Below are 25,478 nucleotides of genomic sequence, written 5' to 3' on the forward strand. Positions count from 1 at the left end.
AGTCGTCTCCCTGAAACGTCAGTAAACTTATTTTTATTTTCTACGTCTTTCTCGTTTGTCTCTGCCTCTACTAACCTGATATATATATATATATATATATATATATATATATATATATATATATATATATATATATATATATATATATATATATATATATATATATATATATATATATATATACTCTACTAACCTGATATATATATATATATATATATATATATATATATATATATATATATATATATATATATATATATATATATATATATATATATATATATATATATATATATATATATCGTCTGGAAACAAAACAACTCTCAAAGAGCACGAGAAGTAAGGTAAGTATAGACAGACACCCGAGAAGAACACTAAACAATAAAAGTTTACTGAAGTTATAGAAAGTCCTCTTCCTGAAAGGTCAGTAAACTTTTAGTTTTTTAATGTCTTCCTGGTGTGTGCCTGTTTTACTTACCTTATATATATATATATATATATATATATATATATATATATATATATATATATATATGTGTGTGTGTGTGTGTGTGCGCGTATAATACACACACGCATGGCGGCGATGCTGGCGATGCGGTTCTCATCCTCATATGTAGGATTATCGCGATTAGATAACAATGCGGCAGGACGCCTGCAAGAGCACATGTTTTCTTTAATCCAGTCCTACGTCATACTGCCCGATAAAAAAAAATAAAAAGTGGCAGCATCTCCACTCTGTGAATGATGGCGAGGGTGCGGAGTACGGGGACTCGAAATGACATCCAAGTTGCGCCCCGACGTCATTCGATGTGAACCGTGAGTTGCACCTTGATTATTCCGTAAATGAAACTGCAACTCATGGCTCAAATTGAATTTCGCTTGATCGTGGTGGGCGCACGGATGGACGCGGACGGACATTGTGCGGTCCTAGGGTGCTCCACACCTAACACTTGGCGGAGCGGATGTAGGCATTGTTGACATGGTGGCGTTGCCCACCGATTCGAGATTATCGCTTTCAAGGGTCGGAAGTATGATTGTGCGCGCGAAAGACGCAGGGACGACTGGGGGGGGGGGGGAAATCGACACGTGACAGCAGGGTGACGTCCCGGGCTCTCCATGCACGGTATCGCAAGGGAGCACTCGTAGGCAGGCCAGCGCGCGAATCTGTGGAGAGTTCTGACGACGGTTGTATCCGCCGCCAAGGCATCGTCGGTCGGAGTAACGACGGAGGACGACGAGCTCCGTGCACGCTGGCTTCACGATGACGACGAGAATGTTGACGCCGGCAGTGTGTGCTATCGTGAGTAGCAGAAGTCAGCGTTTTCGCGATGCTGAAGCAATGCCAAATTTTGGGCACTGGTTTAAGTGCATACAAATCGTTAAACAGGGATGGAAAATTTGGTGATCTCTTTCGTCGCTTAATAAGTTGAATTATACGCATCCTCGAATTTCATTACAACTCTTCTGAGCGTCTGCGTGTATCGAGAGCTACACGTTGAGCAGTTTTTTGCGAGACAGGTAGGTTGCATGCACGGTGACTAGTGCAGTATTGGAAGGGCGACTGCCGCCACGTGTCGTTGTGGTACTACTTGTTGACGCCTTCCGCGTCTAGTGATGTATACTTATGTCGTAACAAGTGATAATACACATTTATTCACTCCATCATGATGTGTTAGTGGAGCCGTGAAATCAAAATAAAACTTGCGTTCATTAAAAAGGCTGTTCTTTGAAAATAACAACAATACCAATTTTATCGCCAACTTCAAAGAAATTATTCGAGATATTCGAGAAAACATATTCAACAGTGGTGACACCCTAGCCAATTTCTGGCGATTTCTGTACGACCTCCCAGAATCTTGTTTGTGCGATTGGCGGCCACTAAGCAAAGCCACCGCCAAGAAAGATTACTGGTAGATTACAATGAGGCTTCTTCTTGTTCGGTTTTATCGTAACACTCGAATGATAAAAAACACTGATAAACAGGACACTGATAAAAATGTTTTTCCTGCCGGTCCATAACATACCCTTCCTGTCCATATTACGTCCCTATGGCGCGAGATTTGAAATGCGATATTTGTTGCGTTTATCCAGTTACAAAAGTGGCAGCATCCCCACTCCGTTGATGATGGCGAGGGTGCGGAGTACGGGGACTCGAAATGACATCGAAGTTGCGCCCCAAGTGACACCCGCTTTGCGCCCCGACCGTAATTCGATTTCAGTCGTGAATTGCACCTTGATTATTCCCTAAATGAAACTGCAGCTCACGGTTCAAATCGAACTTCGCTTGATGGTGGTGTGCGCACGGATGGTCGCGGACGGACATTGTGCGGTCCTAAGGTACTCCGCACCTAAAACGTTTTTGGTCACCTGAAATGGAGCTGAGACAGATACCAAAGTATTTAGATGCACGTTGAGCGCTATTTCGGTGCCTCTTCTGGGCATGCGTGTTGGGTGTGGGAGCGGAGTCTTAATCCATGTATGATGCGGGTATCTTTGCTGATTTTTCGCCATTCGTGCGCCTCAAAGTTGGTTTTGCGGTTTCGTTGTTATGGGTTTTTTGTATTTTCGGCTGAGTGCGCCGAGAACTGTGACGCATTGGGGGCGTGGCGATTGGGTGCTTGGAAATTGAAAGCTTTGAATTGTGCAATAACAAACTAGTTGCCAGACTGCGCTTGTGCCGTCTTCGTGTGTTCTTGCCCCCGTTAATTTGCCCGCGGTTTGTTTTTCTAGATACCAAAGTATAGTTCTTTCAAATTGGACAGAGTTGTATTTTTCTTTATGACCATTTAGGTGGGGCACCGAAAGTTTTTTTCCTTTTGTATAAAGTGCACGGATGACTGTTAATGATGCCCGGCGTGAGGTTAGTACGTAATTTTGTCATTTTGAACTGTGCGCGTGACTACATCTATACCTGTTTGCAATGTCGTGGGAATATTTGATTGATTGATTGATTGTAGGGTTTAACGCGCCGACGCAACGCAGGCGATGAGGCGCGCCGTAGTGGAGGGCTCCGGATTAATTTTGACCACCTGGGGATCTTTAACGTGCGCCGAAATCTCGTACACACGGGCGTTTTTGCTTTTCGCCTCCATCAGAAAAGCGGCCGCCGCGGCCGGGAATCGAACCCGCGACCTCGTGCTCAGCAGCGCAACGCCTTAGCCACTTAGCCACCGCGGCGGGTCGTGGGAATATTTTTAAAGCGAAAGCTTTCTTATTGGTTCCGATGGCGTCCTGTAAAAAAACTAGCGCATTTCCCCGGAGACCGGTTGGTCCACCGAAAAGCTCTGAGATTTCAGGGCACACGGCGCCCGCGAAACCGGGATTACGTTGTGAAAGCGGTTAGCTGGAAATCACGAAAAGGAACGGTTCTAGATAATGCTATCCATGCAACAATCATTAGAACAGTAGCATACATTTATACCATAAACACGCATCGGTATACATTTAGAGAAGGAACCATCGCGCAAAAGACGGGACGAAGGAACACTGTACAACAGACCGGCACCGGGGGCGTTTGTTGTACTGTGGGCTTTCGTCCCGTCTTTTGCGCTATTGTGTCTTTAGCATGTTCCACGAACTTGCTAACATCAAGCTCCGGTGGTATAAATTTAAATCGTTCGTACACACACACACACACATATATATATATATATATATATATATATATATATATATATATATATATATATATATATATATATATATATATATATATATATATATATATATATATATATATATATATATATATATATATATATATATATATATATATATATATGTGCGTTCACTTAGTGCGCGAAAAATGGTCGCTGGGGTTCGTTCTTGTTTTCTCTCTCATTGTAATCTCCACACTCCCACATTCACCACACTTGTCTCTAATCATCTCCATTCGGCGTAGCAAGCGCTGCCGCTTGCAGGGCTGGTCTCTACAGTTAACATTAAACAGATCTCTCTCTCTCTCTCTCTCTCTCTCTCTCTCTCTCTCTCTCTCTCTCTCTCTCTCTCTCTCTCTCTCTCTCTCTCTCGTGCGTGCACGCACGCACGCACACACGCGCGCACACACACATACACGCACACGCACACGCACGCCCATAAACACACACACACAAGCGCGCGCGCGGGCGCGCGCCCGTTTTATTTTGTTTTGGACGCTGTGCGGCTAAGTTTTTTTAATGCAAGAAGAAAAAAAAGCTTACGTAAGGGTTAACTTTGTTTGATGGATTGATTAGATCTTGCTACAACAAAATGCTCCTCCTCGAGATTTATTCTTCCGCCAACTAATCTTTATGAGAGCTCATAGCACAATTGTGCACTAACAGAGAAATTTTACCAGTCATCCGTCAGTGCAGTAGTCGCGGCCGAGTAGCTATGTAATTATCGCTTTTGAAGCAATTAGTGGCTCCTAATCAACGTGATTAGCAACTGACAATTTTCCGCTTCACATATGAAACGTCCGGAGAACGGATTAGTTCTACCACCACCACCATCATCATCATCATCATTAACGACAACAACAACCCACTCAGGTTCCATGCAGGATGAAAGCCTCAGCGTCCCACAAATTGTGTTACACACCAAAGGCCTGCAGCGTGCTTGCGTTTGCGTCGGACGCCTTCGCCGAAGAGGGCGGATAATTTTCTTTCGTGATCTCTAAGCGAAATCGCCTTATTTCAAATCATTCTTTCTTCAAAGTGTTTCCTGTCTCGACTGCAGTGAAAATAGCGCGAATCCTCTCATTTTAAACGAAGTATCGCTTACAAGGAAGCCGGTTTCCTGTCCCGAGCATTTCGTTACAACCCGGGTTATCTGTATTCGTATAATGCACATTTCCAAAGGAACAAGCAGGCATGGGCCTTTTAGCCGTACCGCGCGAGTACTACACTCGGAGACAACTTAAGAACGGCACCGGAAGTTGCCGCTGTGACTTATCACCGTAGCCGGATTATCACCCTACTTCCGCGCGGCGCAAGTAGGGCGTTACTGGGAATGTTTTGAACATGGCGTGAGCCGTTCCCGTGATTTTTTGGACTTAATCTGCCTATAAACGACTCCAGTGACGACAAACAAACTGCGTGAGACAAGGCAGACGATATCACGCATTCATAGCAAACCCCTTTCAAAACGCGCGCGCACTGACGTCAAGGGTCCGGCACTTTGGCGGAGTGATACACTACATGAGGTGGTGCCGTTCTTGAGTTGTAACCGAGTTTTTATAGAATGAATCCCGGAGCAGACGACGACTTCCAACACCGCCTTCTCGTCACAAGTGGTTCACTCTCGCCGCTCTCGTCTCTCGCGGGCTTCTCAGATTTGCGCGCGCTTTTCATGTTGCACAGGCAGGGCGGGGAAGTTAGGACAGTCTAAAAATGAACCAATGGCATAGAGGATAAGAACCATCATTCACGGGAACTAATGATGCCTAGCTTCGCAACCACATGTTTTTTTTCTTTATTGCAGGTTTCGCGTTCTAAAAAAATCAAAGCCCCACCATCTAGGGACAACGATGTTTGAAACGCGAAGATTTCTTAAGCCGCAAACAGACTCCAATGAAAGTCCAGTCGCATGAGGTATTCGTCGGCGTTGTCTGCCCATGACAGCAGCCGGCTATGCTCTGAGTGACCTTGAACCGGCGAGCCTTTTCGGAAAGCGCGCCGCGTGCGTTTTCCCTTGGCGCCTCGCGACAGAGGGCGCGTCGGTGCCATGCGCGGCGCCGTGACTTCAACGCGCCGCCGTAGCAAGCCCTGTTGCACCTCCTCAATAATTCTTGCTCCGTGGAATAAGCCAATCTTGTGGCGGTGGTGAAAAACGGCTAATGAGGCCAAAATAAAGACAACTCGGCCACCTTCGCAAAAATTAGATGCGAAGATTGAGGAAACAGCGGAGCTGGTGGACTTTACTAGCTTTACCTTGACTTTTCTTAGGTCAGCCCATGTTATCGGCAGATCGGACACTGATGCTGCCCAGAGCACGCCGTGTCTCTGAACTAGGAGAACAGCTGGATGTCAGAACTTACGTCCTCACCAATCCACCAATCCGTCATCACCAATCCTCGATCCCCACCCGAATATTCGTGTCACGCCGCGCACTACCCACACCTGCTCGTCGGCTCCTTGCCTCCTGGCCACTTTCCCTCACACTTTTTGTCCTTCAATTTTCCCCTCTCCCGTTTGCTGCGCCGATTTTTGAGCGACGCCCGGCACGGCTGGAACTCAATCTTAAACAGCTCCGCGGTTAAAAAGAGGGGCACAAAAAAATTACACCATCATCCCGTGGGGAACCTTGATGAGGATGCGAAGCATCGTGGCGGTTCCGTGTGCTTCCGTTGTGTTGCCGTTATGTTGAGTGATCTGGTTTTTACTAGCGCCAGAGGGAATTCCGCGTCCGGGTCCACACCGGGGGCAAAGGCACGCAAGTGCTGTTGTGTTACGGTGAGTAGGCGGTGGTTCTCGAGGCGCCGAAACTCGTCCATCATCGATGTTGTCTCTGTGGTAAAATCGGTAGTCTCCATCAGCTTTGGTGAGGTAAAGGTTGTTGACATTGGTGCACCGGCTGAGAGCAATGTACACGCCCTCCTCTTCGCAGCTTTGTCTTCTCGTTCTTTTTCTTCTTCGGCAGTTCCCCTACGGGAAGATGACGACGGTGGTTGAACGAGAACCTATCTCGTGATGGATTCTTTGGTTGGCCAATCCCTAGGGGCATGCTGCCATGATCAGCATCAGAGGCGCTGCGGACGGGGCTGGTTGAGCTGCAAGGCGCGTGGCGCTTCCCGCCACAGCTTTCCCACGGGAAATTCAGCATCCCCCTCTAAAGTTTTCAGTTCGTCGTTTCCGTTGACGTTCAGCTTCGCGTGCCTTCGTTGTATCAGTAGCTTCTTGAGGTAGTATGAATGAGTCAAGGACATAAGGTGCGTTCGTAGCACTTGTTCCTGTCTCGGATTTGTAGCGTAGTGGGAAGAGCACCGCGTACCTCCCGTTACGGCCAGAGAGTCGTGGGATCGAAACCGGGCGCCGCCAACTATTTCTTTTTTTTATAGTGTAGTATCGCGGAGCTGTGGGTGTAAGGAGGAGAGTTGCGCATGCGCAGTGAGCGTGTGGACGGCGCCGCCATCAACGACGCAGGACCAGGCGAGCCTAAGAAATGCTCCGAATTTAAAAAGTCCATGGCGTCTTGTCGTTCCAGAAGGTCGCGGGCTAACGTCGCTGCTCGGTCGCGATTGACCAGGAATTCCTTGTCCTGAAACCGCGAGCTGGTCATCCCACTCTCCCACTGCTACACCACAAATGTCACGAATAAAGGGAAAAGCAGTATTTTACTGAGTTTAGAAGACCTACAGGCGGCACCGAAGCTGACGCACAACCAGAGCTGCCGTGGTAGCACCCAACGTTACTAGATCTAGTAACGTTGGTAGCACCCTAGCCTCTTACTGCTCTGGGGAAAGAAAAAATACAGGTTGGGGCTGCTCCTTCCCGTACAAAGGGATACGTAGTTCACGGGATGCCGCAGGTAGGGAAGATGGAGGAATAGGTTGTGGGGATATATGCCTTGCGACCTTGTCTTCATTGCTTCTTCCAGTCAAGCCACCAATGTCCGCTAGTGGACCTGCATGTTCCTGTTCGCGTGCCCGTAACCGACCCGACTTTTTCTGCCACGATAACAAGCCCGAAAAATGTCCGTTACGACCCAAATGAACTGATGCGTGCCTAATGCCGTTTAAAAATGGTCGACATTGCGCGTCCCGTTAAGCTTTTCAAGCGAAAGCTTGCTTAGATGGCGTCCTGCCAGAAAACTGATGCAATTTCTCATAGAGCAGGCTGTCGACCAAAAAGTTCTGATAAGGTCTCTGGACACACCGCGCGTGTGTGAAAACGGGCTTCCGTTGTGTCAACACGGTTACTTGACAATTGCTAAAAAAGGAACAATACATTACATAAGACAAAAATAGATAAGACAATACGCGCGTGGACCACGAAGAAGGAGTACAATCGTTTACCTTTAGCTCATAAACCGCGTATCGGAATGCCTTTAGATCGTTCGTAGATGCGTTTGCTTAGTGCGTGAAAAATGGTCGCACGGGTTCGTTCTTCGTACGCGATTTGGGTTTCTGAAGGTTTGACGGTGAACTGGACGCACCTTGAGCGAAGGTTTTGACGCACTTTTGGCGCAGTTTTGATGTGAGAGAGATTTCGCGATTCTCTCGACTTTCTTTGGAAAGGGATGGTGAAGTTTCCTCGTCACGGTAACAACTATATGTGACTCTCTAGCCGTTATACTCTGGTATTACTCAAACGTTACGTGCCTATAGCATTGTAGTTTCTTCCGGCGGGATAGGCGAAAGGTCTGCAGACCTTGTCTTATTTTTTATATTTCTGTTTCTCCACAGGTTCTGCTATTAGGCGCGCTACACGTGGACGCTGCCCGCACCGCCTCAAATGGTAAGTTGTTTTCTTACTGAAATACGCTAGCGGGCATAATAAGGCAAATATTGTCCACGACCAATGTGAGCCTGCACGTAGAATTGTATAATTCCCGGCCGCGGCGGCTGCTTTTCTGATGGAGGCGAAAAGCAAAAACGCCCGTGTGTACGAGATTTCGGCGCACGTTAAAGATCCCCAGGTGGTCAAAATTAATCCGTAGCCCTCCACTACGGCGCGCCTCATCGCCTGCGCTGCGTCGGCGCGTTAAACCCTACAATCATCAGAATTGTCTGACCTCCGTCGCCGCAAGGAACTGCTGGTACAAGAAAGTCGGGGACGGGGAGGACTCCACTATTTCAAAAGTGTCGGTGCCAGATGACAGGGAACCACGCGCGTCCCTAGTCAGCGGGATGTCCTGGTTCTGGCTGGACTCCCGGCGACAATTCTTGTTGTGCTGCAAGGTCTGAGATGGCCAGCCGGTCCACCCTACTGCTCGTATAGGGTTGGTGATGGGGAACTAAGACGGGGATTGCCGGCTTTCTCATACCAGGTGGTAAGGGGTGCCAGAAGATGGACGGTTGGCATAGGGTAGATATTGCTGAGTAGTCCTGGCTAAGTAAGTCCAGACGTGGAGGTGACAACAGGCTCGTTCCTGTTCGAGAAGTTCCAGAAGGAGCGGAAACAATTGATAACCACGATGGGTAGACGGCTTTCCGATGTGAAAACTCAGTCAGCGAAAAAGTGCGGCGAAAGATTTTTGAATGGGGCGAGCCCCTCACAGAGAGATTGTTTCGGCTTTACATGGCGAATCAGCGGACACATTCCTGTGAGAGATGGCATCGGCTGCTCATTGACCGGACATTCACCGGGCTCTCTTTCGCCGAATAAACCTGGTATAAACTGCACTGTCTACAGTCGTACCGTCTTCCCGTTTATTGCCATACCCTACTTACGCTCTCTGTTCCACTTACCCTATCACCTACCCTCCAGAGCTGGCATGATCTTCTGCCCTCAGGCCGATTTCTGCGTCTTTTCTTTGTAAACTACCTTTCTGTGTACTTTGTTAGCGACACGGAGTGCTCCTTGATTATCAGCTCGTTCTCCGCGAGAGAGAATCCAGTATATGTACTAATGTCGAGGAAAGTCCTCGAAGAACCTCCGAATGGCCCGTGGTAGTTCCGAAATAGCGGTTCCGTAGCTACGAAGGAAGCGCATCGCAGCGAGTTACCGCCGTAGTAATTGAATAGAAGGATTTCGGCCTAGTCAATCTAATGGTCATAATCACTATGCCCGCAACGCAAATTCACCCAGAGGATCGTTTCTGCACAACAATTCCCCTCCTCTCCTTTACCATTCGCCTGGAGCCTCCCAATGTGACCTCTGTTCACGCAATGAATATCAGAAAAGGCTTGAGGGTAACAAGCTGTTCCAGGTTGAAAGCACATAGTGAGATTTTTCCAACTCCATTTTTTCAAAGAAAAAAAAATTACGTGTTCTAATTCACCCGCTTGAGATGGCCTCCTTTAGAGAGGCACAGACACCAATTTTTCGGGTTAATTTTATTACACAGCTCGCTTCCTTCACTCCAGAGAATACCCTGGCGGAAACATGAACGGCCTGTGAGTGATCTGTGAAATGTGCTTTAATTGGATTTCATTTTAGGCGCGGGGAAACAGCACGTGGAGCGGCACACGGCAAATGGACGTCAACGTGACGCCACTCCGTGGTAGGGAAAGTACGGTGACGTAGCCGTGTAACTCCGACGTACGACAGAAACTTGCGACGTCACTTCACACGCGCGGTCCGGCGAGCGGCGACTAAGCGCGTGTTCACATTGCTAGTGCTGCAGGCATAACCGCTCCCCACAGAGGCACTCTTGACAAAACTTAAGCTCCACATGCGGGAAAGGATCCGATAATCTTGGCTATAGTAGCAATAAAACTCGCCAGCAGGACGCTTATTAAAAAGTGTTCGTCAAATATCCGCCGCGATAATGAGCCTAAAGGCCTTCAGGCTGCTCCACCCCTCAGTTTCGGCCGCGGGGCGGTCGAAACCAGACTTGCATACAATAATAACTAGAGTGGAAACTGGCGCTAGTGTCAACGCGAACACCGAGGCACCGCTTACGGTTCAGGGGGAACGATGGGTAGTTCTGAAACTTGCGAAGGATCGAGACGGGCGCAAATTGTGTTTTAGATGCAGAGCATCTGATTCACTCGCCTTGTCCCTCCGGCGTCGTCGTCGTCGTCGTCGTCGTCGGCGTTGCCCACCCCTCCCCCATTCTCCTCGCCGCGCCAGCTGCGCTCTCCGCCGCTCACCCCCTCTCCTCTCCGATAGCGAACACTCTCTCGCGAGGGGCATTGGATTGGATTCGATTGGATTGGCTTAGATTGGATTGGATTAAAGTGAATTGTGTTGGATTGGATTTGGATTGGATTGGATTAAAGTGGATTGTGTTGGATTGTGTTGCGTCATAGCCGCGGCACGTTGCGTCATAGCCGCCGCGGCAGACGCACTGGGGCCGGCGCATGTGCAGTACTCTCTCTTCCGCGGTTTCCTCTCCTTCGGGCGCGCTGCGCATATAACCGGTGTGCCGTTCTCTGGCGAAGCAGCATCCACGCTTGGCTCAAACACCTAGAGTCCACGCCGCTTTACAAGTACGCCAACGTCGTCATCGACTGGGACCGGCTTACGCAGTCCCCTCAACGTTATGCGCGCTATAAAACGCGGTCCCTTCGCCGCTCCGCCTATGCGTCGCATCTACACAGGGGTTCCCGCGGGGGGAGGTGGGAGTTTTTTTGACAAAAAAACTCTTGTAGCCCGGTTCGCCGTATACAAATTACATGGCAAACAAGAAAGTTAGTGACCAAAAACTGGTTTTGTAGGACATAAAACGGCGCGTTTAAATAAAAAGCAGACGCGGAAATGAGGAGGATTGTGGGGTGGGTTTGCAACTTGCCGCCTACTATACAGCGGGACGCGGACTTCTTTAAAAACTATTTGTAAAAGTTTTGGCGCTTGTAGTTTGTAATACTAAGAAAAGTTTTGTTCTCATAAAAGAAAAGAAACCGACTACCTTTGGAGAAGTTATTCTAGCCTGAATATTCAGGAAGCTGCGTTCCTATCAACCACCGGTACTGCGGGTCCACGCCGTAGGAGCCGGCGTTCTCACGAAAAGCGTGGCTGTTCCAAGCCGTTCGCAACCGTCGTCGGCTTCTAAAATACATTGATCTGCCGAATGAGCGGCGCCGAAGACATAATTCACAGGCAACTTCGCCGCATACAGCGCTGTCATTTTTGTTTTCGTGCTCATTGTGCCGGAAAATGAATCCATAACCTACCGATTCGACACTCTGGTTATATAACGTTCGACTCAGAATCGTCAGTGCGCCCGTGGCATGCAGTTCAAGAAGAAACGCATTTGTGAACGCTTCTTCCAACACCTCGCGCAGGCAAATGCCTTCATGGAAGTCCAAAACGAAAACGAAACTGCCTGCACGACTCAATCCATAGTAACTTCACAAGCCATCGAGCGCCAATCCGAATCCAGAACTACCCATCACGCCCATTGCGGCGGACCATCGCCCTGCGCCAGATTTCTCTATAGTTGCTATTGTATGAAACTCTATTGTCGAAACAACCCTCCACACTGTTTTGGGATCTGCAAAAAATGATGACGTCGTGGCTTGGTTCTGTCATACGCGCCCTGCGGGATGGTAGCGATGGAAACCAAAAGTGACCATTTTCAGGCTGTTCCTTGTATATAATTATCACGCGCCCAAGCATTTAAAACGCTGCTTCGTGTTTGGAAGGCCATTAAAGGGACACTGAAGTGATTTGTAAACAATGCGGGATTACTAGCGCAAATTGTAGTCCGGAGTCCATAGGCCATGTTTCGACCACTCTGAGCGGGTTTACGCGAATTTATTTAGTAGAAAAAGCAATTCGAAAATGCTGTCCTTCTCTCTGCACCCTCGCCCATTTTTTGTGGCGTTTTCGTGTGACGTCACGAGGAGACGAGCTGGCAATTGTCTGCGCTACTGCACGGCTCGCCGACCTTCCGGCAGAGTCAGTAGGCACAGCGTTTAGACCGCCGGCGCCGACGGGTCGTCGCAATTGGCTCGCTCAATTGAAACAAAGCCACCACACGTTTGTGAATGAAAGAATGTGCCTTTCTTTACTTTGTTAGTTTGTACACTGTATCTAGCTCCAAGTCGAGTCAAGGTCGCCTCACACAAGCGCTGCACAAGGGCACATGCGACGCTTCGCTGACTTTACGCTAGTAGGAAAATCCAAGGCCACTTGAAGGCGGGAGAAGAGTCAACGAAGTCAATATTGGTACTAAGAAAATAAAATCAACTGTAACTTTTACTGTACAGCGCAAAACTACGGAGCAGGAAGCACTTTTTTGCGCTGGGTGAACAAGCACAGCGGTCAGCAGCACGACCGCACATCTGCGAACGCTTTTCCTTCAAAGAAATGTAATTGCTAGACGTGAGATATTGTGGAAGTTTGGGGAACGCTTACTTCACAGGCGCTATACGAGAAATAGTCACCTAAAGTACTTCAAATGATAAGGCTAAATAAAAGTGTAAACTGGTTATACATTACATACCTTATATATCCCGCCTCGGCAGACCTGACCTGTGGCCGAGTGGTCTGAGGCGCTAGGTTATCGTTCTGCAAGTCGCAAGTTCCAATACCCAGGGTGCATCGTTTTTTTTTTGTTGTTGTTTTTTTTTGCCAGTTGGTTTTTTTGTTTTCGGTCGATTTTTTCTAAACTGAGTTCACCATTTTTGGGCCGTAACGTTTACTGTTCCGCGAGCGAGATTGCAGAACGCGCGCAGACTCCCACTGACGCTCTAGCGAGTTCTCGTTAGCGTGCTGCTGCTTGCGGGAAATGGGCACAGGCCTGAATCAGCACACCCTTGGCCTGGTGCGAACACGCTTTTTACGATACAGGCATGAGTGAGGCAAGCTCCGAGTATGAGGGAAAAGCGCATGGCATTTGAGCGTCTGCGGTGACGCGGAGGGCGTCATACACTGCGTAGGCCTCGGCTAGTGATTTCTACGATTCCAAGCCGTCCTGGGAGGTTTATCTCAGGCATTTTACACCCGACAATATGGCAGAAGGGCGGTACGGTGATTACTGAGATATCGAGAAGGCCCATCCAACGATGGCGTCGGATGTCAAACATGTTCTTTTACAGAACCGAAACCGAAACTTGTTTGAATGCTAACCTCGGACATCGTCCAATCACGGTGCCATCTCCTCGCGACGTCACAGCTTTAGTTGGTGCGGCCGCCGCAGACCGCGCATGGTAGTTTTTCTTCTTTCCCGCTTTATAAAATAATTAACGACTTATCAACCGGATAAACGATGAAAAGTGTGGTAATTTGAGCCAGTCTACGCAGTGCAAGCAAAACCGGGAGCTTGACAAATTCACTTCAGTGTCCCTTTAAGCAGCCATAAAAGCAACGAAAAGCAGCTGGCCCTTACTCTGCACCCTAATGCTAACTTTGTGCGCAGCGCGAACTGCGGATTCACGGTCACGGCGCATAGCTGCTGCGTCTCAGGGAGGGATCGCGGTGATCAGGGAACACACGGCGGCGCGCGCTACTCTGCCGTTATCTCGCAGCGCGTCGCCGCCGCCGAGCATGTTGTTGCAAATCGTGTTTGAAACTCCCGCGCAAATTTCACGTGGTTCGGATGAGCCACGCAGCTAGGAGGACGCGAAGCACATCCACCAGTTGCCTCACTCGTTGCTCAGCACTCACTCCTGAGTGCTGCAGTGCGCTGCGGCAGCAGTCACTCGTGGGTTCTCTCGACGGCAGCGATGGTAAGGGTATGCGTCGGTAGCGTGAACTGCGTCTCAGGAAGGGAACGCACATAGTCGAGCGCTGCTTGCCGTTGTCGCTTGGCTGCCACCCGCAAGCACATGAAACAAAAATACCTAAAACATAAATACCCCAGAAAGTGAAGGGGAAAATCGCCCCGCCGGTAGCGTAGTGGTTATCGCACCAGACCGGTATTCTGGAGGTCGTGGGTTGGGATCCCACCTGGCGGACATTTTTTCTTCACTTTCTTTCTTTCCAAATTCTTTATCTGTTTCAATGACCTACCGCATCCTCCCGTTTGCTTTGCGAGGTTTTCTTGACTGCCAACTCTCATTGCTGTGTTATTTTCAACGAGCCCCTCATTTCCTATTCTGATTCGCTATATAGATAGATAGATAGATAGATAGATAGATAGATAGATAGATAGATAGATAGATAGATAGATAGATAGATAGATAGATAGATAGATAGATAGATAGATAGATAGATAGATAGATAGATAGATAGATAGATAGATAGATAGATAGATAGATAGATAGATAGATAGATAGATAGATAGATAGATAGATAGATAGATAGATAGATAGATAGATAGATAGATAGATAGATAGATAGATAGATAGATAGATAGATAGATAGATAGATAGATAGATAGATAGATAGATAGATAGATAGATAGATAGATAGATAGATAGATAGATAGATAGATAGATAGATAGATAGATAGATAGATAGATAGATAGATAGATAGATAGATAGATAGATAGATAGATAGATAGATAGATAGATAGATAGATAGATAGATAGATAGATAGATAGATAGATAGATAGATAGATAGATAGATAGATAGATAGATAGATAGATAGATAGATAGATAGATAGATAGATAGATAGATAGATAGATAGATAGATAGATAGATAGATAGATAGATAGATAGATAGATAGATAGATAGATAGATAGATAGATAGATAGATAGATAGATAGATAGATAGATAGATAGATAGATAGATAGATAGATAGATAGATAGATAGATAGATAGATAGATAGATAGATAGATAGATAGATAGATAGATAGATAGATAGATAGATAGATAGATAGATAGATAGATAGATAGATAGATAGATAGATAGATAGATAGATAGATAGATAGATAGATAGATAGATAGATAGATAGATAGATAGATAGATAGATAGATAGATAGATAGATAGATAGATAGATAGATAGATAGATAGATAGATAGATAGATAGATAGATAGATAGATAGATAGATAGATAGATAGATAGATAGATAGATAGATAGATAGATAGATAGATAGATAGATAGATAGATAGATAGATAGATAGATAGATAGATAGATAGATAGATAGATAGATAGATAGATAGATAGATAGATAGATAGATAGATAGATAGATAGATAGATAGATAGATAGATAGATAGATAGATAGATAGATAGATAGATAGATAGATAGATAGATAGATAGATAGATAGATAGATAGATAGATAGATAGATAGATAGATAGATAGATAGATAGATAGATAGATAGATAGATAGATAGATAGATAGATAGATAGATAGATAGATAGATAGGTAGATAGGTAGGTAGGTAGGTAGGTAGGTAGGTAGGTAGGTAGGTAGGTAGGTGGGTAGGTGGGTAGGTAGGTAGGTAGGTAGGTAGGTAGGTAGGTAGGTATAGGTAGGTAGGTAGGTATAGGTAGGTAGGTAGGTAGGTAGGTAGGTAGGTAGGTAGGTAGGTAGGTAGGTAGGTAGGTAGGTGAGTACGCGCAAACGCAGTTGCGGGTGTTACCAGGTGCCATGCCCTGTGTTTGGTGTTTTCACTTTCGTTCAACATCTTTTTTAACACGACAAACTGTTGGAGACCGGCTTCCTGTCGATTTTCGCTCATTAGATGACCATTTCAGTGCCGTTTTATTTTTATGACTGCAGGCAGTGCGCCCTGGGGGCCGCAGCCTCCCGCAGCTGACGCGTCGTACTCTACGGCGGATCAGCAGGCAGCCGTGGAAGGTCTTCTGCGCAGACTCGTGCCCCACTGGCAGTCAAAGATCACACTTCACGTATTTGCCGGACCGAAAGACCAGCGACAAGACATGTTCGTGGTGCGTATTCTACACAGACGGTGTTGTACTGCGCACCCGGCGCACGCCTAGCAAATGACAGGGCTGATTCCTCATAACGTCCGCGGTTCCTTACTCTATACAACGCAGTAACCGTGTACGTACATACATGTGCCGTCAGAAGTAATTGGAGCACGGGAGCTGTGGCCGAACCGCATTCGAGCGCCGTGTATACCTACACCGGCGGTAAACGAAATGACCAGGACACGCATGCGCGCCTGGAGATGGAGATAGCCAACCTATACATCTCAAAACACTTCTTTTAGCCTGTGCTCGAGAATTCTTCGCAGCATACTGGACTCGGCGATAGCGCTGATAGCATACACACCTAAAATATTTGAAGAAAAAAAAACTGCCAATACAGATCCCTGTGAGAGCAGATCGCGAGCACTAGAAATGTGCCAAAAAACGTTGCCAGATGTGTCTCCCCTATCAGTGCCATCTCCGAGACCAGTACGCTGCGAAAAATACTCGAAGCCGCGTTAAAAGAAGTTGGTTGAGAAGTATAGATGGGCTATCACCGTCGGCAGGCACGCATGCGTGTTCTCGTCCTTTCGTTTGCCGCCAGTGCAGCTACATGGCGCCACTATGCGGTTTGGCCATGGCTACCGTGCTCCAATTAGTTCTGACGGCACCTGTGCAATTTCACCGATGTTAGAAGGAACGCAATTTGCGGTTGCGCGCAGCCATGCCGACAGTGTAGCAAGGTGGCAGAGCAGATGTCACTGTGTTAACTAAAACATCCGTGACATAGGAGCATGAGCACGTGACTATAGTTTTTGCGACCTTTTATCCAAGCTATGCACATCATAATACTGTAAGAACGACCACGGAAGTATGGTCATAGTTCTGAGAAAGAGAGAAAATTCTTTTGAGCTAATTTCTAAGTTTCCTGATGTGCAGACAGCAGTAATTTTTCGCCGAGGTACTACGCGATACCCAAGATAAGTGCTGGATGTGTTGGTTGACTACGTTCTGCAAGCATTTAAGATTTCGAAAAAAGTTGAAACAGGGTTCCAAGTACCTTGAAGACAAAAGCCAAGTTTAACTTGAAATAAATAGACTTTGGTAACTCACTCAGCGCCATTCTAGCCACAAAACACGTTGTTTGGAACGAAAAAAAAACGAAAGAAATCTTCAAAAATCCTCAAATCTCACGCTACAATGAAATGTTATGGGCACGACAGAAGTAACATGAGCCAGAACTAAAAACGTAGTTACCAGTGCATTAACTGCAGGTTAGCACTCAAGTGATACGACCAAATGGAACTGGAGGCCCCACTACAAGAACCCAGTCATCGTTCTTGGTGGTGGCTTGATTCGGCGGCCGCTGATCGCACTAACATGATTACGTGACGCCATAGAAAGTTGCCGGATAGCGGCTAGGGAGACGTCACTGCTTCATCTGTTTTCCTTCATATCTCGATTATTTGTTCGAAGTTTGCGGCAAAATTCCGGCAGCCCGCAGAGTTCTCCTTTGAGCCCTCTGGTATGAAATATAGTACTTCGTGGACTGTTGGAGACTCTGATACCTTTCATTACAATTAGAAAGCGATCTTTCTAATCAACCGAACTCGCATTTTGTCTGCATGGAACCATGCTCCATGCTTTTTGTCACACTATGCGAATTTTCGTTTTTCGTTTAAGTTGTCCTTTATTTTGCAGGTCGACACCTTCAACAACAGCGTTTCTATAACGGGAACGAGCGGCGTCGCCGTGGCCACTGGCCTTTACTATTACCTGAAGAAATACTGCAACGTTAGCGTGTCCTGGTCGGGCGTCCAGACGAAAACGGCCTCGGGGACGCCACCTCTGGTTGAAGATCCAAGTGTTGTTCTGCTCAACGACAAGTGAGTCTTATCCGCTCATACATATTTAAAATCAACGATGCACTTTCCCCAAGTATTTTCTGTTTGGTATTTAAGAATGGATTCGCTCATTAGAACTCTCGCCCATTTTGTTTGATCAAAACGTTTTGTTGCTTACAATATATATATATATATATATATATATATATATACAGGGTGTCCCAGCTATCATGCACCAAGATTTAAAAAAAGAGAAATTGCGTAACTCGAAGAAAACCTAGTGCATAATGTTTGCAGTACTGTGAAGAAGCGGAGAGTAATTTTTTCGTTAATGAGACTTTATTAATTAATTGTAATTAATTATCTAACTCGAGAAATACTGTCATAATCACTAAAGTGTCAATGAGGTACTTGTAGGTAACCACGAGGGGCATCTAACTGCGCTATTTTCAGCGACGAACTAATTGCGTACTCATTTATTCTGACTGATAAAGAAAACCCGCGAAATATGAAAAATACCACGTGACGACGCTTACGCGCGCATTGTAAAGCAGCGTCCCCAAACAAAGCTGATTGAAAGCAACTGCTTCGCGTGTTACCCGCCCGAAGAGACAGCGCATCACCTTGATAAAAGCATGCCTGGAAGGAGCAGCAGCAGCAAGATTCGCAGGACGCGTGTGCAGATAGGGACAAACTCGGTCGCGATTTCTTCTTTCTTTCTTTTGTCTATTTCATTCTGGCTAACTCAGAGGCAGCCTGTTTGAGGGCGTTGCTTTACGGTGCGCGCGGAGGCGCCGTCACGTGGTATTTTTCATATTTCGTGGGTTTCCTTTATCAGTCAGAATAAATGTGTACGCAATTAGTTCATCGCTGAAAATACCGCAGTTAGATGCCCCTCGTGGTTACCTACAAGTGCGTCATTGACACTTTAGTGATTAGGACAGTATTTCTCGAGTTAGATAATTAATTACAATGAGTTAATTAAGTCTCATTAAAGAAAAAAATACTGTGCGCTTCTTCACAGTTCTGCAAACATTATGCACCTGGTTTCTTTCGAGTTACGCCTTTATTCTTTTTTTTAAATCTTGGTGCATGATAGCTGGGACACCCTGTATATATATATGTATATATATATATAGTAAGGAAATGAGGGGCTCGTTGAGGAAATACAGAAACATAGGTCGGCAGTCTACGACGCCAAAGGAGGCATAGGGGTGTGGTTAGGCTCTTTTCTTTTGTACTACGGTTAATGAAGTGAACTTTTTTTTTTTAATATACAGAAGAAAGAAAGAAAAACACGCGCCCAGAGTGGGGACCGAACCCACGCCTTTCGATTACATGTCGAATGCCTTACCAATTCGGCTATCTGTTCGACTGTGTTCTCCTTCACTTTCTGGGCTATTTATATTTTACTAGAAGTGTATCTGACACTTGAGGGTGGTAGCCAGCGCTACTCTGACTACACGGGGAGAAGGGGACCTTCTTTTAAACCCCCGGGGCGTGACTCCAACGTCTACAGCCTGTCATGAGCGGGTAACTGGCGGGAAGCCCTCTTATGCTACCTAGGCATCAAGGCTGCCAGAACCGAGACCCTCGCTAGGCTTTCGCAGAATTATATAGTAAGGAAATGAGGGGCTCGTTGAGGAAATACAGAAACATAGGTCGGCAGTCTACGACGCCAAAGGAGGCATAGGGGTGTGGTTAGGCTCTTTTCTTTTTTACTACGGTTAATGAAGTGAACATTTTTTTTAATACACAGAAGAAAGAAAAACACGCGCCCAGAGTGGGGACCGAACCCACGCCTTTCGATTACATGTCGAATGCCTTACCAGTTCGGCTATCTGTTCGACTGTGTTCTCCTTCACTTTCTGGGCTATTTATATTTTACTAGAAGTGTATCTGACACTTGAGGGTGGTAGCCAGCGCTACTCTGACTACACGGGGAGAAGGGGACCTTCTTTTAAACCCCCGGGGCGTGACTCCAACGTCTACAGCCTGTCATGAGCGGGTAACTGGCGGGAAGCCCTCTTATGCTACCTAGGCATCAAGGCTGCCAGAACAGAGACCCTCGCTAGGCTTTCGCAGAATTATATAGTAAGGAAATGAGGGGCTCGTTGAGGAAATACAGAAACATAGGTCGACAGTCTACGACGCCAAAGGAGGCATAGGGGTGTGGTTAGGCTCTTTTCTTTTTTACTACGGTTAATGAAGTGAACATTTTTTTTAATACACAGAAGAAAGAAAAACACGCGCCCAGAGTGGGGACCGAACCCACGCCTTTCGATTACATGTCGAATGCCTTACCAGTTCGGCTATCTGTTCGACTGTGTTCTCCTTCACTTTCTGGGCTATTTATATTTTACTAGAAGTGTATCTGACACTTGAGGGTGGTAGCCAGCGCTACTCTGACTACACGGGGAGAAGGGGACCTTCTTTTAAACCCCCGGGGCGTGACTCCAACGTCTACAGCCTGTCATGAGCGGGTAACTGGCGGGAAGCCCTCTTATGCTACCTAGGCATCAAGGCTGCCAGAACAGAGACCCTCGCTAGGCTTTCGCAGAATTATATAGTAAGGAAATGAGGGGCTCGTTGAGGAAATACAGAAACATAGGTCGACAGTCTACGACGCCAAAGGAGGCATAGGGGTGTGGTTAGGCTCTTTTCTTTTTTACTACGGTTAATGAAGTGAACATTTTTTTTAATATACAGAAGAAAGAAAGAAAAACACGCGCCCAGAGTGGGGACCGAACCCACGCCTTTCGATTACATGTCGAATGCCTTACCAATTCGGCTATCTGGGCGACTGTGTTCTCCTTCACTTTCCGGGCTATTTATATTTTACTAGAAGTGTATCTGACACTTGAGGGTGGTAGCCAGCGCTACTCTGACTACACGGGGAGAAGGGGACCTTCTTTTCAACCCCCGGGGCGTGACTCCAACGTCTACAGCCTGTCATGAGCGGGTAACTGTCGGGAAGCCCTCTTATGCTACCTAGGCATCAAGGCTGCCAGAACCGAGACCCTCGCTAGGCTTTCGCAGAATTATATAGTGAGGAAATGAGGGGCTCGTTGAGGAAATACAGAAACATAGGTCGGCAGTCTACGACGCCAAAGGAGGCATAGGGGTGTGGCCTTGATGCCTAGGTAGCATAAGAGGGCTTCCCGCCAGTTACCCGCTCATGACAGGCTGTAGACGTTGGAGTCACGCCCCGGGGGTTGAAAAGAAGGTCCCCTTCTCCCCGTGTAGTCAGAGTAGCGCTGGCTACCACCCTCAAGTGTCAGATACACTTCTAGTAAAATATAAATAGCCCAGAAAGTGAAGGAGAACACAGTCGCCCAGATAGCCGAATTGGTAAGGCATTCGACATGTAATCGAAAGGCGTGGGTTCGGTCCCCACTCTGGGCGCGTGTTTTTCTTTCTTTCTTCTGTATATTAAAAAAAATGTTCACTTCATTAACCGTAGTAAAAAAGAAAAGAGCCTAACCACACGCCTATGCCTCCTTTGGCGTCGTAGACTGCCGACCTATGTTTCTGTATTTCCTCAACGAGCCCCTCATTTCCTTACTATATAATTCTGCGAAAGCCTAGCGAGGGTCTCGGTTCTGGCAGCCTTGATGCCTAGGTAGCATAAGAGGGCTTCCCGCCAGTTACCCGCTCATGACAGGCTGTAGACGTTGGAGTCACGCCCCGGGGGTTGAAAAGAAGGTCCCCTTCTCCCCGTGTAGTCAGAGTAGCGCTGGCTACCACCCTCAAGTGTCAGATACACTTCTAGTAAAATATAAATAGCCCAGAAAGTGAAGGAGAACACAGTCGCCCAGATAGCCGAAATGGTAAGGCATTCGACATGTAATCCAAAGCTCTGGGCGCGTGTTTTTCTTTCTTTCTTCTGTATATTAAAAAAAATGTTCACTTCATTAACCGTAGTAAAAAAGAAAAGAGCCTAACCACACCCCTATGCCTCCTTTGGCGTCGTAGACTGCCAACCTATGTTTCTATATATATATATATATATATATATATATATATATATATATATATATATATATATATATATATATATATATATAAAGTGACAATTTACTACTGTATACATACATACATACAAAACTGTGCAAGGGGTAGCAGTCTCAGTCTGAGTCTGATGCCAACGTTTCGACTAGGCACAAGAAGATGCCTTCGTCGTCAGGACCCGCAAGTCGATTCATAGCTTAAAAGCTATAAAAATGAAAGACCTCCAAGTGCTACTTCGCTAAGAAAGTATGTTCATCGTTGTTCTTGCACAAAATACGTATTTTCCTATGCATTTGTTTGATCGTAACCCCAAATTACAAGGCGAAACTATTGTTTCCTTAATGTACGTCTGTGTATGCTTGCTATTTTGATTCTTACAGTTTTAGCAGTTCTTCATTTGGTTTGCTTTCAACCATTAGTGCTTAACTCAGGAATGCTTGTGGATAAATTTTAGTTATAGCAAACTAGCAAAATATTAGCAGTGGCTTAGCTCGGCTATGCCAGAATATACGTAGCGTGAGCTAAAGTTAAGCAATCCAATCCAATCCAATCTAATACAGTCCAGTCCAGTCCAGTCCAGTCCAGTCCAGTCCGGTCCGGTCCGGTCCAGTCCAGTCCAGTCCAGTCCAGTCCAGTCCAGTCCATTCACCGCTCCTCGTGCATCCTCAGCACGGCTCTCCAGGAGCCACGCAATACGGCTATCAAGCGCAGCGTCAGTCTTGGCTACTGCGCAACGGAGGCGCACAGCTGGGCACGCGCCGGTGCCAGTGCGTCGGCTGCGGCTATGACGTCACTCCTCTGGAATGCGCAGACCGGCTAATGTGCAGACCCAATTCTCTACACACCCGTAGTCCAATTGGATTGGATGTCCAATCCAATACAGTTTAACACTATCCAATTCATTCCAAATCTAAATCCAATCCAATCAAATTCAATCCTCCTCGCGCTTGCGCAGCACGGCCCTTCAGGGTCTACGCGAAACTGCTCAACCTCGGCCAGTGTCTTACGCTACAAAACTCCAGACGCACCTTTTGTTATTGTTTGTTTGTTTGCGCGCTAATTGCTTCTACTTGTCTCCGAACTTTAACTCGGAAGGCTTCTCAAATATTTGCTGCTGTGCGACCGGCGTCGGCCATGTCTTGCTCACACGGCTTTCTCTCTACCATCGCTCCAAGCGCGCCTTCGTCCCTTTCCTTCCCTTCTGTCCGCTTTCTTCCACTCTCCCGTGGTGGCGGGTATGTCGCGCGCGTCTACTTTCCGCCGGGTAGCGGGAACGCCGAAACATAACGCGGTCCTAGTTTCATCCGGCTCCTCGGGGTGGCGGTAGACTCCGACGCCAATGTATGTGAAGCCAGAAAGACAAGACAATAAATGCGCGTGCGTATTTACTTTTGTCACGATGACCACCGAACAAGACAATAGATGAGTCTATACCTTGGTTAAAAATTCTGTGTCACCGCTGTACCGTGTGTTAAAGAGCTTCGTTGGTCTCATCCTACTTCACAGAGGTGAATGACGCACGATTTGTTGTCTGACTCGTTTTCCCCATCTCCAGGTTCCGCTACTACGAGAACGTGTGCACGGCCAGCTACTCCATGGTCTGGTGGAACTGGACACGCTGGGAGCAGGAGATCGACTGGATGGCACTGAATGGCATCAACCTCCCCCTGGCCTTTAACGGTCAGGAGGAAATTTGGAGAAGGGTGAGGACCCGAGCAAGCTTCCTTGTACCGATAGTTATTTTGAAGAAGCCAGAGATTTAAAGGGTTAGGTCCAAATTAACTGGGGTCATGGTTCTCCTTATGCATTGAAGCAAATAATGCCCCCTCCCTATAACACCAACACGATACCTTTTCTTTGCGGAAGTCTGTCTGTCTGTCTGTCTGTCTGTCTGTCTGTCTGTCTGTCTGTCTGTCTGTCTGTCTCTTTCTCTCGCTTGAGCACCACGCATCCAATCACGCGTTTCCGCAAGGTGGTAGTCGTCGACAGCGTTAATCGACCTCTTTACATTTTTCACACCGCAAACGTATTTCAGGTCGCAGCATTAATTGGAGGCAGCCGTAGTGAATAAATTTAAAATACACCGTAACCGGCTCGTTTTAGATATCCATAGGCAAAGTTTACTGTTATATGTATAAGCTTTATACTTTGAAAAGAACCCCTCCAACCATTCTGACCTTGCCAACAGGATTTTTGGCTAATTTGTTTTTGCGGTTTATGTCGCTCGTAAACCATTTTTTAACGCACCTGAAGACCTCCTTCTTTGGTTTGCAGCGTCGCTTGGTCGCAAGTTACAAACGCTTGAATGCCGCCGTGCCGTTTCAACTTCTCAGCAGAAGCATCGGTGTCTTTGTGCTCAGGATATACGGTATAGGTATCTTCTGTCATCGTTGCTGCCTCCGACAAGCAGCTTGCTTTTTTCTCGGTTATCTGGGGCAATTCTTCAAACGAACACGATACTAACAAATGTTTCGATGGGATGTCAGGCGTCGCCCGAAAGGGGGTCTTATTTTCACATTCGGTTTGAAATAACAAATGCGACGGAGGCGAGGTTTCTTGTAAGATGGTTTGTTCCTCGGAGTAATTCAAACAGCATGCGTCGCAAAGTAGTTCAGTCAGTGTAAAAAACTCACTGAAGCTTGTTGAAGACTGCAACTTTTTGATTATCTGGCACTGGTCATTGGTTTCAGATATTTTGTCTTTGAATCGGTAGTATAATCGAATCATAACATGCCTAATTTCGTCTTCATATTCAATATTTGTAGCACATTCTTCGTATAGGTGGTCAATGTCGATGAGCGGTTCGATTTTCTCGTTTAATGTTCTCAGTTGCACTTCAGTTTTGCGTAGCTCGTGCAGACAACTCTTCACCACCTCATCCACATCACTGGTCGTTACGGAGAATTCTAGTGCTGCTTTCGCGTCTCTGCATAGCCTTCGAGTGATCAAACGCTTTTGTTCTCTTCTTGCGTTAAGTTCCTGAAGCCGCGTCATAGATAGAGGAATACTCCATTCGTGCATATAAGGTGCTGAATCTTCCATTGCGCGATGAGCAGCGGAGTTCTCCTCACCGTTTAGAATATCGCTGCCAGAGGTCATCGGGGAAAATCGTCGCAGGTGAGGAGTCGCCGTCGTCTCGTCCGCCCATCGCGTTGTTCGGCTTCGGGTAGCACCGTCGACCTGGCCATCACCAGGGTCCGTCATCGGTATCGAGGGGTCCTCCTTCTAATAGGCCAAAGTTCGGATGCCTCCGAATCGCA

General features: G+C 46.7%; 1 protein-coding gene and 1 non-coding gene across 3 annotated transcripts in view; one reads left to right on the forward strand and one right to left on the reverse strand.

The window, feature by feature from the left end:
* Nucleotides 1–1,113: 1,113 nt before the first annotated feature.
* The window catches only part of LOC144162448 (alpha-N-acetylglucosaminidase-like), a 76,456-nt gene continuing 52,091 nt past the window's right edge, over nt 1,114–25,478 (forward strand). Inside the window, exons 1-5 of one of the 2 annotated variants that reach the window (XM_077692975.1) lie at nt 1,114–1,300; nt 8,384–8,435; nt 16,212–16,381; nt 18,065–18,249; nt 23,774–23,921. In XM_077692975.1, the coding sequence (XP_077549101.1) occupies nt 1,262–1,300; nt 8,384–8,435; nt 16,212–16,381; nt 18,065–18,249; nt 23,774–23,921 (594 nt within the window). In that variant the 5' untranslated portion in view covers nt 1,114–1,261. The remainder of the gene's footprint in view (nt 1,301–8,383; nt 8,436–16,211; nt 16,382–18,064; nt 18,250–23,773; nt 23,922–25,478) is intronic. The other variant, XM_077692974.1, reaches the window with a different exon arrangement.
* On the reverse strand, nt 20,937–21,008 carry Trnat-ugu (transfer RNA threonine (anticodon UGU)). Its single transcript has one exon. It is a non-coding gene; the product is annotated as a tRNA-Thr (tRNA).

This window comes from Haemaphysalis longicornis, unplaced genomic scaffold, assembly GCF_048455015.1.
Source record: "Haemaphysalis longicornis isolate Haplotype H1 unplaced genomic scaffold, Haemaphysalis longicornis Haplotype H1 scaffold_12, whole genome shotgun sequence".
NCBI classification, from domain to species: Eukaryota; Metazoa; Arthropoda; class Arachnida; order Ixodida; family Ixodidae; genus Haemaphysalis; species Haemaphysalis longicornis.